Source organism: Uloborus diversus, chromosome 1 (assembly GCF_026930045.1).
Source record: "Uloborus diversus isolate 005 chromosome 1, Udiv.v.3.1, whole genome shotgun sequence".
Lineage (NCBI taxonomy): Eukaryota > Metazoa > Arthropoda > Arachnida > Araneae > Uloboridae > Uloborus > Uloborus diversus.
Window position 1 is genome coordinate 177,740,893 of NC_072731.1, and position 19,306 is coordinate 177,760,198.

The window sequence follows — 19,306 nt, forward strand, 5'->3', positions numbered from 1 at the left end:
AGGAAAATAACCAACTTCCGAGAGAGAGAGACTCAAATTCCCAGAATTTTAGGGCCTTCGACTTCTGTACCCAAAATAAGTCCGACTCTGTTTCTGCCTTGGCAGAAATACATACACGGAGGGAAAATGATCGACTCCGGCTTTTGGAATTTTAAAGCCTTCTACTCCCGACTCCGACGTACTCCGACTCACTAACCCCAAAATTATTCCGACTCCGCAGTCCTGGTTTTTACAGTGAAGTAATGATTTTTGAGATAATTTGTTTTATTTTCATTCTAAAATTTTAACTTTCATATTTATTTTATTTTTGACACCGAGAGTTAATGGGAAACTACTATATTTTGTATCAGAAAGGAAGAGCTGTGCAGACAATTTTGATGAAATTTATTTATATAAGAGAACATTTTATTTTCTAAAGTGTGCTCCTTATTTATTTTTAACTTTTAAAAATGTTTGGCAACAGGGGAAAATAAAGCCCGAGACGCTTCATTTTTACTCTAAAGAAAGAACAAAAACGATTTTCTTTGAATAAAATTTAGGGAAGACCGGGGCACGTTTACACATGGGACACGTTTACGCAGTGCCCGTTTTCAAAACGAATAATAACTGGAGAGCCAACAGTCATAAAAGATTGATGCTGCTCCCTAGCAAATATTCACGCAAGTTTGCGAGCATCAGTCGAGCTTCGGTTTAGCATGCGGAAAGGATTAACTTTTTTTTACCAAGTTGAAAAAATTTTGTGTTGAATGTTTTGAAGCTTATTTTGAATGAGTCAGCTTAGTTAAGAAAGAACAAATGTGTAAAAATTAGCAGAATTTTATCCCTTTTTGAGAATTGTATTTGTATGAACTGTAATGTTATTAAACTTTTTGCACGCTAAAAATAAATCAAAACTTGGCGACGGGGTTTTACGCGTTGACGTCGGAGCACCTTTACGCACGTTCTCGCTGTGTCTTACTTAAAGGTGCCCCTGACACTTTTTTCATTCCAAGCTGTCTCAAACCTTTTTAGTATTTTCCGGCTATGTAGTTTTGAAAACACTCAATTAACTTTAAATTAAGTTACAAATTCGTATTTTATAGTTTACTAGTGGTACTCGCACGGCTTTTCCCGTAGTTGAAAATTAAATGGTCATTTGGTTCGCCTGTATATTTACAAATAATGGATGACGAAATTCTCGCCAATTTGCTACGTTCATTTGCTCGCCAATGTTATGGTTCCACGTTATGATAATTTCGTAATTTACTCTTCCACGTTGTGATAATTTGTTCGGTAAAATTTTCTTAAAATTGGAATTGAAAAAGAACAAAATTGAATTTTTGAAAAATCACTTCGAGGTGCACATCCTATGCTACAAACTAACTTTGTGCCACATTTCATGAAAATCGACCGAACGGTCTAGGCGCTGTTCGCGTCACAGGCATCCAGACAGACAGACAGAGATCCAGATATCCAAACAGAGAGACTTTCAGCTTTATTATTAGTACAGATAAAGACAATCATATAGTGCTGTCTTCATGCCCCTTCAGCTTTAACTTTATACACAATTTAGTCTAATAGATTTGCTTTATTTTAACGATGGTAAAACTTGTTGAAAACACTAACAGAACCACGTTAGGTGTCAAAATAAATATGCGTAAGCGTTCCCCGTGTCCAGCGCAGGTTTATGCAACCGACTTGGACTCAAAAACTATTTTTTTTTTCACTGTTAGAAACACAAACTGAGCATGACACAAACTGAATATACCAATTTTGACTCCATTAATTGCTTCATACACCACAACGTCTAAAATTTCCTAAGTTAAAACATAAAAATTAGAAAATTCATTGAAAAAAATCCCCGTAAACATGCCCCGGCCAACCCTATTTATTTTGATATGCTTTGTATTTTTTACTTTTATTTATTTATTTATTTTTTTGAAAACGCTAAAAGATTTTTTTTAGGAAAAAAATACATTTGCTGCATTGTTTAGAAGCTGTTACTACTTTATTTGTTCATTTATATATTTTTTACGTGTCTATTTCATCGGATGAGAGAGGATGAGAGAAGTTTATTATGTTTTTGGAAATCAACTTTAAATCATAAAAAGCTATGTCTGATATAATTTGCACTTTTAGCTAATAAAGAAAATGTTGACCAAATGCTAGAAAGTCGATGTTTGGGTATACGGGAGAGTAGGCTTGTTTAGTTCTGGATATAACTTCTTGTTCCTTTTGTATTTTTCATGTAAGGGAAAAGGAGCAAATGTGAATAATTGTTTTTGTTTCTTCCTTTTTCAAAAAAAAAAAAAAAATATTATAAATTTCTCGAAACCAAAATTGTCCCATGTTTTTCTTTCTGTCAAGGAATTTTTTGAAAAAAATATTTCTTTGCTCTATAGTATTTTAAAAAAATGTCTTAATTGTCTCTGTAGGGGATTACATGTGGACAATTATCATATTTCAATGAAAAACTAAAAACATGTACATATATAACAATTACATTATATTGTTTGTAACCTATATCAGTTTGAATTGCACGGTAACTGTCATTAAGAAAATATTTTTTCCCAAATAAATGACTCTGTTCACTGTAGAACTTTAAAGTTTCGTAGCAAGTTCCGATCACTAAATTGACACTAAAGACTTATGAGACGGCATTGTACAAATAATATTTTATTGTGTAAAGATTTTATTGGTTTTAAGCTTCATAAACTTCAGTTTTTTATTAAATGAAAATATTTTGTCTTTTTATATCCTGAAAGTATTACGTAACACAAAACTTTTGACCTACTATTTAATAACAAAAGGAAAATTAAAAGAAAATGAATAAAATAATAAAAATTCATAAATAAATATTATATAATAATAATACTAATAATCAATAATAAATTTACACATTGATTGTAGAAAAAAAATAATTATAAATATTTACGCATTGTTTTGACACTTATATTTACCCTACTATGACACTTATTAATACCCTGCACTGATATTAATATTACAGAGAGGATATGGGAACTGTTTACCCTGGATGTCGTGTTCATAAGTGGCCAATCATTTTCCTTAATACTAACTTGAAAAAATAAAGTATTCTTAATTTAATAAAAAATTTAAACAGTGTCATATATTTACTTGACTGCTCCTATGGGGTAGTGAGAAGCAAAGGGATGTAAGTGAACATTTTCTAGTTTTGAGTAAAACCCGTTCAAAAATAACTTCCTATGTAGGCTTTCATTGAATTTTTTTTCTAAATCATGCTATACAGCAGCACCTACCAAGGCAACTAGTACTATCTCTTGTCCCAAAACAGAGCAGAGGTTCACCTACCATCTGTACTGGTTATCTCCAAATTTATATATAAATCGCTTTGCTTCTCACTGCCACATATAAAAATTTTCAATAATCAGGATTAGCATTTTAGTTAGTGTAAATTATGTTTTCATGCAAAGAAGACTTATAAAATTAATGGTAAAACCTGCTAAAACAAAGGAGTTTCCACCATAGAAGTATAAACAGGCTCATTGCTCTAAAAGTTTGGCCAAGAGGTAGAACTGGTACTGTAATTACTTCAGAATTTTTCAAGATTTTTTGCTTGAAGTTATCTTAGTAAAACATACCATGTTCACATGTGCTATATTAAAATTTATTGGCGACTGTGTTGTTAATTGTTGGTCTACTATTAATCGGGCCAAATAATGGTTATTTAATTTCTTGCAAAATAATATTGTTCATAATAATAATAATAATAATAATAATAATAATAATAATAATAATAATATTAATACTAATATTAATAATATTATCAATGATATTAATATTAATAATAATATTATTAATGATATTAATAATAATAATAATAATAATAATAATAATAATAATAATAATAAATAATAATCTATAGATGACACAGTTTAAGTTCTAAATTTATCATGAATCAAAACCTTATTTTAACTTAATTTCACCTTAACCTTTTATTCTGATAGGCGAATTCTTACCTGGTGGTTTACCCAAGCGGTAACATTCGGTATTCGGTGACAAATATTGCATCTGAACTTATGAAAAGATATCAAATCTTTCTTCTCGTACATTTCCTTCAACATACTCTTTGTAAATGGCGCTCTAAGTTGGGATTTAATTTCAAAAACTGGTAGAACCCAAACTTGATGTTTATTTTCTATAGGCTGTGCCCGAAGCATTCTGTCAAACTTCTGCAGAAGTCCAGGACTTGGGTACAATTCTATGTCAAGGGAAAACACGAAAGGAGTTTTTGCGTATGTTCTTGCGAGATTTCTTCCCACATTTATAGGGTAGGTGTCTTCAAACCTGAAATATATTGCACAGTTCTAGAAACCAACAACTGAAACGTAGAAAATAATTACTGTCAAGATTTGTTTGAATTACAATACGAATTGCAGAAATTTTATGGGAAGTTCTAAAACACGTGGCAATTAAGGGGGGGGGGCGGGGGCACGTTGTCCGCTTTTTTACTTATCATTTTTTATCTCATCAAAAGCATTTTATGAGCAGTTCGATTTTCTACAATAAGTTTCACTAAACACTTCTCAACACCACAGATTTTTTTTGGAAATGTTGAATTGATAAACTTTTTTTATATTAATTTTTTAACGGAACCTTTTAAAGTGGACCAACGTGCCCTGAGGGTGGGGTACGTTGGTCCGACTGGTGGGGCACGTTGGATCGCATAACTTAAACAACATTTGTTATAATTTTAGTGATAAATACTATCAAATGTTGTAACTTCCTTATTCTCTTTTGTGTGTACAGTGAAAAAAATAAAGTTTAAAGATCAATTTAACATATTAAATTGATTTTAATTGATAAATCATCTTTAATTAAGAACAGCAATACGCATTCACCATTAGTACACAATTATTTGTTTAAAAATCAAATGAGAATTCCATTATTGAATATTCAAGAGACAATTAATACAGATTAAAGTTAACCAAATATGTGTTAAATGATATCTGGGAATATAAAAGTTCTACTTCCAGAGCTTTGGAAATAGCACTTTTATTGCACTGTTTTTTTTTTTTTTTTTTTTTTAAGGATATAAGTCATGTGTTACTTTTATGCAAATTTGCATCAAGATTTGCTTGGGAGAAAAGACTCTTTTTTTTTTTCTTCATTGCATTACATGAAACAACTCCAAAAAAGAAAAGAATCCTGTTGTACTAATATCATATATTTCACAGAAAAAGTACAATGAAATTGACAGCTTTAAGTTAGCATATCTTTGTGTTCTAAAATCAAATATAAAAAATGAAATTAGATAATCTTAAGTAAAAGTATACTTTTTTTTTTTTATCACTTTAACAATTATTTGTTTTATTTTGTTTCTATGTAGAATGCTTGTTTAGCAAAAAAAAAAAAATGTTTCCTAATACGGGAACTTTATTATAGCATGTATTGCAGAGTAAAATATACTCTTAGAAAACAATTGTTTGCAAAAATTTAGAAATATATTTTAAAATATAAATAGTAAGAAAGTGCAGATATGAAATAAACCTTTTGGTAAAATTAATTTAACATAATTTTTGTTAAATAATTATAAAATATACCTTTGCTTTTTTTGCCCTAAGTTTTTATTATTATTATTTTGAAACATGTGTAACATAGAATGAATTGAATGTACAATATACAAACACTTAACCAACCTACCCCACGTTTTTGGTCTGAAAAAGTGATGTCATATTTTTTTTTTTTTTTTGACAAAAAATAAAAAAAGTGCAAATTATTGTGAACTAAAAAAATTCTTTTTAAGAAAGGATTTCAATTCCCTCCCCCCCCCACGCAATCTTCATGAAAACCATTAAAAAAAGTAAAGCGTTAGTTTTCTGAAAATTACTCAGGACTACTGAAATAACACTTTCTGGAATAAAATTTGTTCAATATAACTGCACCATGTGATTTCATTATAGGATTTGTAAATCATAGGTGCTATTTGTTGGTCATAAAATAAAATAAAGAATGTTAATAGTATTAAAATAATTGAGACCGGTCCAACATGCCCACACGGTCCAACGTACCCCATCTCTCATTACTTTTATGCTTAGTTTTAGCCAATATTATGAGGTAACTTTTATCTCTGGTGCAGTTCGATTAATTAAACTCATCAATGAGAAAATTATTGCTAAAAAAGTTCTATTGTTTTACGGAAAAAAGAAGAGATTAAATATGCTTCAAATAAGAGAGCGCTCTTCGCGTTTCAAAAGTTCATTGCAATTGCCGCAGAAATACATACATTATGACTGGAGTGTAATTTTGCATATTATCTGCTACAAATCCGTTTTTAATAAAACTTTTACCTAAAAGCTATTTATTGAAATTTTTCCTACCTGTCTTTGTTCTACGTTCATCAACCCCATTGCAAATATGTGACATTTCAAAACAGTGAGGAGGACGCCGTTTTATTTTTATTTTTGCCGCGCGATTTAGTCATCAGTGACTGGTAAAAAAATATGAAGGAGGGGGGGGGGGGTCGGACGGTACTCTCTTCTAATATTGCTTTCTCTAGTCTTTCTCCAAAATAACTCAATTCACCTTTAAGAAAGTTTTAAAAGCTTAAAATTATATCTTAAACAAGTACCTTCTTTTTGGCCAAGTTTGCTGATAAAGCTGTGCGCAGTCTTGCGGTACAGCCGACTCACTTTCTTCTATCGTGAAGAATTTCTTGTGGTAAAAGAAACGCCATTCAACCCAAGTTCGCACGCATACGTCACAGTGACGTAAACTATTTACAACTGAACGAGCATTCTTATAGTCACCTGTATTACAATACACAGCTACAGATATAGGACCAGCCCATCTCTGACAAAGGACAACAATGTGATGCAGGAACTGTATGGTGCTCTGCGTACAGAGGGTGATTGGCGCATCAGAGCTCGGTCTAAATAAAGAAACAGACATAGTATTAAGGTAATTTATCGGCATCGTAAGAAACAACATATTGATGGATAAATTTTTATACAAATAAAACTCAAACTCAAAATGTGTTTGCCCGGGGAAAACTCAGAAACTACCAGACAAATTTTATTGAAATTTTCAGTTTGTGTTGGTTTGAGCTGGAAAGGTTTATAGATCGTTTTGAAAAGAATTCGAAGAGTAGTTTTTTTTATTATTCGAAAGTTTTGATTTTATTACCCACAAATGGCTTTTTTTACTCAAATAATTATCGTATATCGTCTAATAAGTATCGTCTCGGTTTCAGTTTCATTGGAAAGCCCATTAAAAACACCCCCTTAAAAGATTTTAGGAGGGCCTTAAATTAACCAGGAAACATTTATAATAGTTTTTAAGTAAGGGGAAATCAATTTTAAATTCGACATTCAAAATCGTCTGCGAAAGATATTGATCTTTTTTATGATGGAGTAAATTTAGCTGAAAAATGCGTTGTTGTATGTTGCTGTCATTTTTGCTCAGGTATAAACAAATAAAATTTATCAACTATTTTCAGGCTTCTCTAATAATGGGGGATTTAAAAAAATTCCCATTTTTATAATGTTTTGTTATTTAACGTCTATTTATTTGTTTGTGCAGCCAAGAAATGATCACTAAAAATTTTATTCTAAATTTGCAATTGAAATTTGAATTACTGTAGTATATAACTTAATTGGAACCTAAAATAAATGTTTTAACGTTATTGAAGACAGTTCAACTCTCCAGCGTTAGTGTTCAATCTCTGGCTTCCTGATTCCTAAGAAATTTCTTTTGCTTTTCATGGAACTTTTAGTAAATTGTTTCCATTGGCCATGTATGCATGCGAATGAAAGATATTTCAAATAATGTAGTGGATAAACTAAATGTATAACAATATCATGAAAAAGTATTTTATTTGAGTTTTTAAAATTATTTATCTTTTAAAAAATGCTATATATTTGTGAGTTTATTTTTCATTTTTTGATGATAAAAATTTATTGGGAAAATGAAAATTTACAATTTTGTTAATGCATAGGTCTAATTGAGTTGTGTTTACCATTTTTTAATAATACATTTTTTTCTGAAAGAGCATGGTCGAAAATATGAGGTAAGTTACTTTTTTTTTCCTTAGTTTTGACTTATTTTCTCTCTTAAAAAAAATAATGTTAAACGACATTCAGCCGCTGCCACAAGTGAGCAAATCGATAGAGTTACCAGAATATAGTTTCAGGACACTGCCAAACTTCACTAAATAAATATATTTTTTTTTCAACCAACGAGTCTCGTTTTGCTAATAAATTATTCGCGGTCATTAAAAGGCGATACCTTACCAGAAAAGACAACAAAGCGCTCCGATTCAAGATGGCTTTCATCACTTGTGACGTCTCACGATGTAACATTTTGGTTTTAAAATCAGAAATTCAAACAAATAATTAAAAATTAAATATTGGGAAAACAAAAGTATTTTCTGGGTCAATGTTACTTTATTTTTTGCTTATTCTACCAATTTTAGTGACTAAAAGTAGTACTTTTGACTGAAGGAAACATCCCCATTTCAAAGCACAAATATTTCTTACGTTTCGTGTTGTTCTTTCAGCTATTTCATATCGTAAAGTTTGTAAGCTGTTGTGGATTTTGAGGAACTGGCTTCCTTATTCCAGTGGGGAGTTTTGGGGAATACTGTCCTTCTTCAAAAGAGGTTTTTTTTTGTGTGTTTTTCTTTTTTTCCCAATTCGAATGCTTTATTTTTTAATGATATAATGTTAATGCTATTACGAACTTTTCTTTATTCTGAATGTGGCTTTATAGAAATATTTTCCCTATCCAGATAGAGATTTATAAAATGACCGTTAACTCTATAGGAAAACTGTTAACCTTATTTTCTCAGAAGCTCTTAGAGACCGATTTCCTTGTTCCAACGGTGACTTTTATCTTACACGGGAAAGTTTTATCTTTTTCCAAAGGAGAGCTTTTGAGAACAATGCCCTCATTCCTATTTGATTTTTCAGGGACTATTTTTTTTTATTCTGACGAAAATTTTAAACAGAACTCTTGATTTTACTTTTAATCATTTGCATAAATCTTTTTGTCATTCGTATTGATTGTTGTCCTGACCCTAATGAGGTTTTTTTTCCAGACTAATGTCGGTTTAGTAAAGAGAGTTTCTTAAAAATCCACCGACTGGAGCCGGTTTTGAACGTCTGAGAGATTGAGTGTAAAGTTGAAAACTCATCGGACTACCCTACACATTTCATCAGCTAACTTATGACGTATCCTTTCACTCCCCTTCCCATATGAGGCAGTTAGAAGAAAAGAGATGTAATTGGACATTTTCAAGTTTTGAGTAAAAGTTTAAAGATAAGGTCCTAGGTAGACTTTCATTGAAAAGTTTTTCTAAATCATGCTGTATAACAGCACCTACCAGGGCTACTAGTACTATATCGTAGCTCAAGACAGAGGAGAGGTTCCCTTACCATTTGTATTGGTTATCTCCAAATTTTTAGTTTTGCTTCTTACATCGCTTTGCTTCTGACTGCCTCATATAGTATAATGACGCATTACTCACTACAGGCTATTGCTAATAAGTCAGATGAGTCGACATCTAAGATTCAACAGAATGGATATATATTCTCCGAACTTGAACCATACATTTCTGTTTCCACACTACAAGCTGGGAAGTGGAGTCGAAGGAAAAATGACCGACTCTGACTCCGAGAATTTTAGAACCTCCGACTCCGACTCTTTTCCCTTAAAATCAGTCCGACTCCACAAGCACTGGCAAAGTTGCAGACTTTGAGGGAAAATGACCAACTCCGACTCTTTAAATTTAAAATCTTTGACTCCCAACTCAGACTTTTTCAGCCCAAATCAGCCCGACTCCAAATCCGCAGTCCTGACTAGAAGTACTGAAAAATAATAAATAGCATATCATTACTTTCTATTTTACCTTGTTTCATTTTTATATGGTGTAATTACGCAGTACTCATTGTACACTAGTTCTCCCGGGCAAGTGTCATTTGACTTCTCAGGTGTCTTCGTCGTGGCTTGAAGCGGGGAGGCAGAGGAACGTGGTGCTTGTGGTCTTGGAAATGTATGTTTTGCTATTAACACGTGGATGTTTGTTTTGTCTTGGGCCAAACTGACGTATAAGATGCAGATAATTGCAAACACTAAGAGAAGAATAAACCACTGTTTCTTTATTTGTATGTAAACTACCGATCCCGATTTGCAGGATACGCCGCAGTTCATGTAAGAAGCAATTGTTAAACCTGAAAATAATAAGAATATTTGTAATAAAATATGGCTTCAGATTCAAGTCGTTTTACTTCGTTTAGGTATAGTTCTAACTAAAGAAGGTGAAACACTGCACGTTCTATAATGCACAATGCGTGTTTTTATCTCACGAAGAAAACTTTTATAAGTTAAAAATCCCGAAATATTCTTAGTTACAGAAAATATGTTAAAAATTTCTTCATTTGTTGATTACGTAATTTTCATCCACTAAATTAAAACATAAGGCTGACGTGTCCTGTAATCATCGTATACTGTTTCTCCTAGGGCTCTTTGAAAATATATATTTAGCTCACTATCACAGCAAGAACTCACCTTTTGTGCGAGGAGGGGGTAGTAACAGTATTTAGATGCATGTAGACTACCGTATTAGGTTGGGAATGTATGTCGAAATTAAGGGCTGTGTATTGGAATACTTCCAGCCATACATTTTTTAATCAAAATCTCTTCGCAATTTTTAACAATTTAACGAACAAAAATCATTTTTGCTAAAACTTTTAAGGGCATAAGTTGAAGAATAAAACTTCATGAATGAAATCAAATATAGGCTATGAATTTAGAGTGAATAGAGAGAGAAACGGATCATAAATAGAGGCGGACGCAAGAGGGACGGGTGGGAACTTTTTGATTAATATTTCATGACATGAAATATTAATAACTGACAAAAAAATTCAGCGTGTCCTTAATTTCTTCCAAAAGAAATCTTTAATTAACTACTAAAGTAATGAGAAAGTGTTCTAGTGCGTCAGCAAGTTGGTGCATGCATTCTTGTGACGCGTTCTATTCGTCAGCTTCAAAATATAAAACTATATACAGGGTGTTCCGTTTTAACCTGCAAGATCTTTATTTTCGCAACCGTTAGTCCTACATGTATACTTTTAGCTGCAAAAATGTTCAAAATCAGATGCAGAGTTAAGATATTGAAAGTTTGAAGCAAATGAGTCAAAATATACTTTTTATAAAAAGTATATTTTTTGACTTGAGAAGTTAAATTTAAAAATTTAACTTTTTATGCGAGCTCTAGGTCCTCTAACTAATGTTTAGAGAAATAATCTCCATTGAAAACTATTACTGACACAAGAATCTTGACATTTGTGCGACCAAAACTTCAGGAGATATTCCAGTTCAAAGTTTTAAGGGACCATACAGAAGATGAGATTGGAACTAATCGCCCTTTCAGAAGAATGACAGATCGCCAAAGTAAGAAAAAACAAGGTAATTATATTTTTCATTGCTATTCAAAAATAAATGCAAATGTTATGCCGTGATACGCAAAAATACACGACGAAACCTCGATAAACTTGGAAAACCACACTCTGTGCACACATATAATTTTAAACACTTGTTTCCCGCTATATTTCCCCCCAAAACGGCGAGTGAAAAGTGTGTAAGTCACAAAACGCTGCGTTTCATATCTCGGTGAATATTGGTCGTACTAATTTCAGTGGAATTATTGTTCAATGGAGATTGTTTCCCTAAATATAAGTTAGAGGACCTGAGGTCTGTATGAAAAGTTAAATTTTGTATTTTTTGACTTATTTTTATTTTCACTTCAAACTTTCAATATCTTAACTCTGCATCTGATTTTGAACATTTTTGCAATTTGAAGTATACATCTAGGACTAACGGTTGCGAAAATAAAGGTCTTGCAGGTTAAAACGGGGCACCCTGTATGTAAGGATATACATTTGGAAAATAAAGAAGTTGCTCAAAAATCCACATTGCATGTTTTTTTTTTTTTTTTTTTTACAATGAAATGTGAGAAGTATCAAGAATTACATCATTAAAAACCGGAAGAAATTAAGCAAGATGACTCAAACACATATTAGCTATAAACTTGCACTGCATGGAAAATTACTCCTCTTTGTAACCGTATTGAAGGAGGTAACTGAACAAATTTGAGTGCTGAGCGTCATGAAGGCGCTGACATACGCATAATTGAAAAAAAAAAAAAAAAAAAAGCTATCATGGGATTGCGGACGGAAGTGAAAACTTAGTAATACAAAAGATATTTGGTATGTTTATACGCACGTGCTCGCGTGTGAGTGCGTGCGTTTAATTTTCATTAAACTAATTGTAGTTTCAAAATTCATTAAAACTAATTGTAGTTTCAGAAAAGTTTTATCATTTGTAGATTCAAAATATCAGCTACAGTTTAGTTTTAACGTTTATCAGCAATGCGAATATCAATTATATACATTTTGGTTGGTCTATTTCTGTTCGTTTATAAAGTAAATATTGATGCAAATATAGGAAATATTAGAAAATAAACTCTGAGTTTATATTATTCAGTTTTCCGTGCGTAAAAGTAACAAACAATACACATACTGAACTTTCCACGCAATCAATTTACTGCATTAACCCTGTTTAGCTAACTTGGCGGAAAAGCCAATATGCTGTGAGAATAACCAGCATGCCGGGAAATTCGAATTTTAAGGAGACCAGATAATTCGGAGTCATTTCTCATCTCAAAAAATACCCAGCGCCAAAAGAAGTGTTCACTTCAGAAACATTATATGAGGATGAGGACCGAACTCACGATGGGCAGTTTGTTTAATTCTCGAGACTGATGCGCTGCCGATCTTGCCACTGAGCCTCGTAAGCTTAACGAAAAAATCGCACGTAAAGGAGCAGAGAGATGCCGTGCATGTGCTGTATTCCGGTGTTGGTGAGGTGACGGCTTTTCGGTGTCGTGAAATGGATGGTTTTTTCCCACCTCAAAAGTACTCAACGCACCTAAAGAAGTTTTCACTTAAAAAAAAAAATTAAAAAAAAAAAAAAAAAAACATTTTTTTGGTTTTACTGACGACCTACAGCTTTTTATTTCGGGTGCATATTTACAAATATCAAACATATTAAACACTCTCCTTAGTTTTACTCCCCCCTCCCCCCCAAAAAAACGAAAGTCGATTTTTCAAGTCGCACACCCTCTTATACTTTTCCTTTTAGGTCAAAACAATTGTAAAAAAAAAGCTTCATATAATTTGAACAACGGCAACCCGTGCCGACTTGTGCCTGAAAGTGAACCAGCCCTGTGTTCTAGGCCAGATAAAGAAAAAATATCTTTTGGAAGTTTGAAATTTCTCGTTGATAAAACGTTGCCCCTATTATCCCACATGTGTCACAAAAATATTTATCCAAATCAAAAAATATTTAGGTGTCCAGCAGGAGGCCTAAAATTTGTTAATTTTCTTCAAAAAATTAAATCTAAGTCCTCCTGATGGACACCTAAATATTTTTTAATCTGGATAAATATTTTTGTGATAAATATGGGACTAATATAATGACAACGTTTTATCAACGTGAAATTTCAACCTTTCAAAAAATATTTTTTTCTTTATTCGGCCTAGTACACAGGGCTGGTTTACACTTTCAGGCGCAAGGCGGCATGGATGCCCGTGGTTAAAATTATATGAAAATTCTTTTACAATTGTTTTGACCTAAAAGGAAAAATATAAGAAGGTGCGCGACTTGAAAAACCGACTTTCGTTGTTTTGGGACACCTTAATATTTATATGCATATTGCTTTTCAAAAAATTCAAATTAATATAAAGTTTTTCTATTTGTTTCCATTGATTCAGTTATTATATTTTTACTTGCTTATTATCATTTGTGACTTATTTTAGCAGAGCGATACAAGGACATATCGCAGCCTCAAAGCAACAGTAGGATATCTTACTGTTATTACTTTGATTAGATGTCTTACTGTTGCTCCGAGGCGACGATATTTACTTCCTAGTAGTAATTATGGGAAAGAAGAAAAAAGATAAAAGTTATCGGATTTTCATTTTGTACAAAACGCTAAGTGGAACACTCGGTTTGGAATTTGTGTAATAAGTAACTTTAGTTAAATCTTATCAAACATTCCACTGCATATGAAGGACAGATGATTTTTATAAAGGATGTAGACACGTTAAATTGAATTGAATGTTTAACTCGTTTCCTCTTTAAATATTACTTCCTTCTTTTCAAATGCAGGACTATTCCTATTATAATAATGTTACAAGAAGAATGAAATATTCAGCAAGGCACAGATACTGAAAGATTTAACATCTTTGTATTATCATTTTTTATTTTCATAACGTTTGCGTCTTGTGGAGGTTGTATTATTCTACGCAATTTTATATTGCTAAGGCAAGAATGTAGGAGCAGCTACTTATGGCACTAGGAATTAAACTAAAAGCTAAAACAAATTATAAAATTCGTAAAAGTCAATTAAAATATTATTTCTTTTTGTTTACTTAAGAATTCTATTATTCAATACAGTACACCATAATATGTTATAGAAAAAAACATTAAAGTTGTTAGTAATATAGAAACAACAAAGGTTCTTTTTTCATCCAAATATTTTGTGTATTAATAAATGACAAAAGTATTAAATACGAAGGAGCTTTAAAATATTTTTATTATTATAATACATTAAAATATGTTTTCAAAAGTATTTTTAATAGTTCATTAATAAAATGCGAAAGATTTCAAGGCGATATAATAATATTATGTAAACAGACAAATATACTGTGTTTCCCCCTCGCCACCTAATTAAAGACAATAATTTTTCAATTTTTATGTGCTATAAATCTTCATGTTTTATCAATGAGTTTTGTTGTATTTTTAATTTACATTATCTTTGGTTTTGTAATTGCATGATTAGTGTTCATAGTATTTGTTTTAAAAGCATTCCATTCAATATTTTACTCACATTAACTTTAAGGAAGTGCATAGAAACTGTCTCTATACTTTTATTTCCCTTTTAATTACTGGTAAATGTCAATTGCTTTGATCCTTTTGCCTAAGTTCCGAAATCCGATTCAACGTTACTGAAATCATTATGTTTATTCCTCATAAGAGCTCCACCCTTCATTATCAGCGAACAACAATGCCTATAACACTTCATTACAGGGAGGGGTAGCTTATTAAGTTTCGACACCAACAGTCGCTTTATAATAGGTTTAAAGAGACTAATGATTGGGCTCACAATACACATTTCTTTTGAGTTATTCATTGATTATGTTTAAGCTACATAATTAAAAAAACTTTTAAGGAACATACGATACTTCGAACTCCGTTATAGTTAACTTTTTACGGTAAAACTACTATTAGTTGACAATCGCACTAACAGTTGACACTGCACTAGTAGTTGACGATTATGAAGAAAGAAACAAATAAACAAGAAAAACGCAGGTGCCAAAAGATCAGTTCTGAAAGGTAAACATTGCAAATTTAAATACTATTTTGTAATTTTGGACAAGTTTATAATTTTTTCATTTTATTTATTTGCTAGTGGTACCCGCACGGCTTTGCCCGTAGTAGAAAATTAAAAGGTTTTTTGGTTCGCCTGTATGTTTACAAAAAAATTATGGTGACTTTCTCGCCAATTGGCTTGCCCATGTTTCGGTTCCACGTTATGATAACTTGGTAACTTACTCGTCCATCTTATGACGATTTTGCTCCGGAAAATTTTCTTAAAATTGGAATAGAAAAAGAACAAAATCGAATTTTCGAAAAATCGCTTCAAGGTGCACACCCCCATGCTACAAACTAATTTTGTGCCAAATTTCATGAAAATCGGCCGAATGGACTAGGCGCTATACTCGTCAGAGATTCTGACAGAGAGAGATCAGGATAGAGAGAGATCCAGATAGAGATCCAGACATCCAGACGTTCAGCTTTATTATTAGTAAAGATATTTCGTACTTGCCAACTCACACTGCAGACACAAGCGTTAAGTTGCCGCCCTCACGCCGGAGCAATGTCAGAAATACAAGCATGTAACAACAGCTTGGTTACATCATCCAGATGTGGATATCGTAACCGTACTGCCTATATATGCTCCTAGTGAAGTGTCAACTATTTGTGTGGGTGTAATAACGATGCTAGACCGGAATTTGTTTTGATTTTGGCGATGCATTTTTAGCTATTTACTGCACAATATGGTTCCCAGATTGCAAAATTCTCTTTTTCAAGAACAAAATTTCTATTATATTAAGCTTTAGGGCCATTCCATTGTCACGTGTGGGACAATCCACCTCTATGATTTCACCAAAACAGGAGTAAGCACATTTTTTAATCTTTGCATTTGATACAAAGATATTAATGACACAGTTATATTTTTGTTAAATAACTTCGTTACTTAAAATTTAATTTATTTGCATGCGTCACATACGGGACATCCAAAACCAACCTCTTGTAGTATGCTGTACGCATTACTTATAATTTTTGCTCTATTAAGATAGAAATGACGAAACGAGGTTTTGAAACCTAAGGTTCCAACGTAAAGAAAACATATCTCACTTGTTGAAAAATAATAATTTAAACCATTGGAAAAAAAAAAATATGTTTCGAGCCATTCCACAGAAAACGGTTACTTTATCCCGCACGTGTCGGTTTCTATATTTCATTAAAAAAAATAATTTCAAAAGGTAATGACAAAGGTTTTTGCTTAAGAAGTCGCACGTTTGCGATTTCTTAAACAACAATATTTTGTTCATTATCCTTTAAAACTATTATTGTTAATGAAATGTATGAAGCGTCACGTGCGGTACAAAATTACCATTTTCCGGGAAATGGCCCTTTACCGTTTCATTCTAGATAATTTTGATCTCAAAGATTTTTTTTTTTATACGTAACTTTGCTCTTTTTCGAGGGAGAACATATTACTAAAAGTTAGTTTTTCTCTTCAACTGCTGCTGTTAATCTCTATGTTATTTCTTTTTATGCAGATAGGTTTTTTTTATTATTATTGAAAGTTTAGCGTTTTATCTGAACTAAAACTAAATGACAACCATTGGTTTTGAAGGTCAACTGTTTCCTCTTTGCTCAACAAAGAATAAATCAGAAACCAGAATGATTAGTATGAATTCAGTAATAAAAGAGTTTATTTTTTCTTTTCTTTTCTTTCTTTCTTTATTTTATTTTTTTGATGTCAACTTTCGTAATCAAACAGGGTAAGTCCCAATGTAACACAAGATAAAAAAATGAAAGGAAAGGAGCTGATTTTCATTTCAATGCGTTAAAATTTGCGTTAATTCGGAACAGCACCTTGTATGTATGAGCGCTTCAAGTAAAATAAGTTTCGAGAGTTACGGAGGGTGCTACCAAACTCTATAATAAAGAAACTTGAAAGTAAGTAAAAGTAAATAAAACACCTCTGAAGAACCGAAAAATTACAATATCCCAACTCCGTATTTATTCTGTGAAATATAAATATAGTTTAGTAGTAACTAAAGAAATTACCGAGTTTCTCTCCAAAGACAATTTAGGAGCACTGTATTTGAATTTTACTGATAAACCTAAATCATGTAAGTCAAAAAAGAAAAAAAAAGCACTGTTAGTGCTTTTTTTTTTCAAAAGATGCTGTTAGCTTTTAAATCGAATGCAGGAAATCGAGGGCGAGTTGTGTAGACCAGTATCGTAAGCACATCTTGGTGTCTGCACGTATGTGCGATAGCACGCGATCTTTTATGCGTGACATATTTCGACCCCACATTTTGCGAGGAATTTTCGACTTCAGTGCCCAAATTTTTATTTGATGTAATAACCATTTTAATGCTTTTCCGATTCATGTATGTCACGCAAAATTTGGAATTTCAGCGATTTATAAAGTGGATTATAGAATGAGGTGAAGTAAGCACCATAAAAAGTGGGTGTGAGTTTGATGCACAGTAAAAAATTAATTCAAATCGGAATTGGAAATTATTTTATCGAAATCAGGAATGAACAATTGAGAAACATTCCATTTAAAGTTAAATGTCAAATCAAAAACGGTTAAAATTTGACTGTTATAATGGAACAATAAATCATGTCATTTAATAGCAGAACATTTATTTATCATGTTTAAATAATTTGATTTGAACGTATACTTTTACATGACTCAGACAAGATAAGGTCATCTGATGTTGGAAATGTTTGACTTTTTCTTGGCAAATTCTCTGATAGTGGGAAGGGAGGGATGATATAGCTTGAGTTAACTACACTGTTAAAAATTCAGGAAGATTTTCTGGTAATTGTTACTGTAAAATGGCGGACTTACAGCATCGCTGATTTTTACGGTAATTCATACCGGAGAGATAAGCGATCCCAGCTCCAATTGGTTGCTGTGGCCTACCGAGGAAACAGTAAAATTTTACAGTAACATTTGATTTTTACGGTAATAGTTACTGGCAACATGGATGCCAGTAACAATTACCGTAAATTTTCCGGAAAATTTTTAACAGTGTACAGTACTGCATAGATATTTGAAGTTAAAACCATACCATAAATACTTCCCTATTTCAGTAAACTCTCCAAAAAAATATAAACACTCTCAAAGTTGCACAGACTTCATTTTACTGGAACCACATTTAAGTATACATAAAAAGAAGTACGTTTGTAGTGTTTTTGCTTGTTTGTGATGCCTAGATGAACATTACGCACAGTTCTGAAATTTAGAGCACAACTAGTTTAGTCTATTAGGGTAGGCACTGTCCCTACACTTCGAAACAAATCTTTAAAAATCTTTATTATTTATATTTATTTTTATATTTTAACATTATTCGTTTTCTTACAAACAAAAGAACTCTTGTAAGTTTTAAAATTTTATCCTTATCGAAAGTGACAAATTTTCTGCATGATTTAAAATCCAATAGAGACTTCTAACTTAGTTAGAACGGAAGTTATAATATTTCTAGCGCGATTTTCAAAGGTTTTGCTTGTTCTAGAATCATTAATTAGGAGTTCTATTTTTGGGGGAGATGCAGTAATTTTTAACTCTTATGATTTGCAACTGTCCATTTTTATTTTGAATATGATATGGCTTTCTCATCTAATTCTTTCTTTTATTCTATTTGAGTCCTTTTCCCCTTAAGTTCTTTTAGAGATAGATTTCTTGTTCTAAAAATATTTTAGATGAATAAATGAAACACATTTCGCGCAACTTTATAATTTCTTACTTAAACCGTTTTATTCTGCAAAAGATGTTTCTGGATAAAATTTAAATTCGACATTGACAACACAAAATTTGGGAACCTCTTTCTCACGCGTATATTAAAAACATCTTATCATAAGCATCACTTAACATTTTGTAATATTTCTCAACGTTCTCTTTTATTCCAAAGTTCGG

General features: G+C 31.9%; 1 protein-coding gene across 1 annotated transcript in view; it reads right to left on the reverse strand.

Moving 5' to 3' along the window:
* Positions 1 to 19,306, reverse strand: part of LOC129233651 (beta-1,4-glucuronyltransferase 1-like) — a 39,369-nt gene that overhangs the window by 12,078 nt on the left and 7,985 nt on the right. The window contains exons 2-4 of the mRNA XM_054867629.1: positions 9,866 to 10,187; positions 6,590 to 6,889; positions 3,978 to 4,305 (exon numbers count right to left, since the gene is read on the reverse strand). Coding sequence (XP_054723604.1) covers positions 3,978 to 4,305; positions 6,590 to 6,889; positions 9,866 to 10,187 — 950 coding nt within the window. The remainder of the gene's footprint in view (positions 1 to 3,977; positions 4,306 to 6,589; positions 6,890 to 9,865; positions 10,188 to 19,306) is intronic.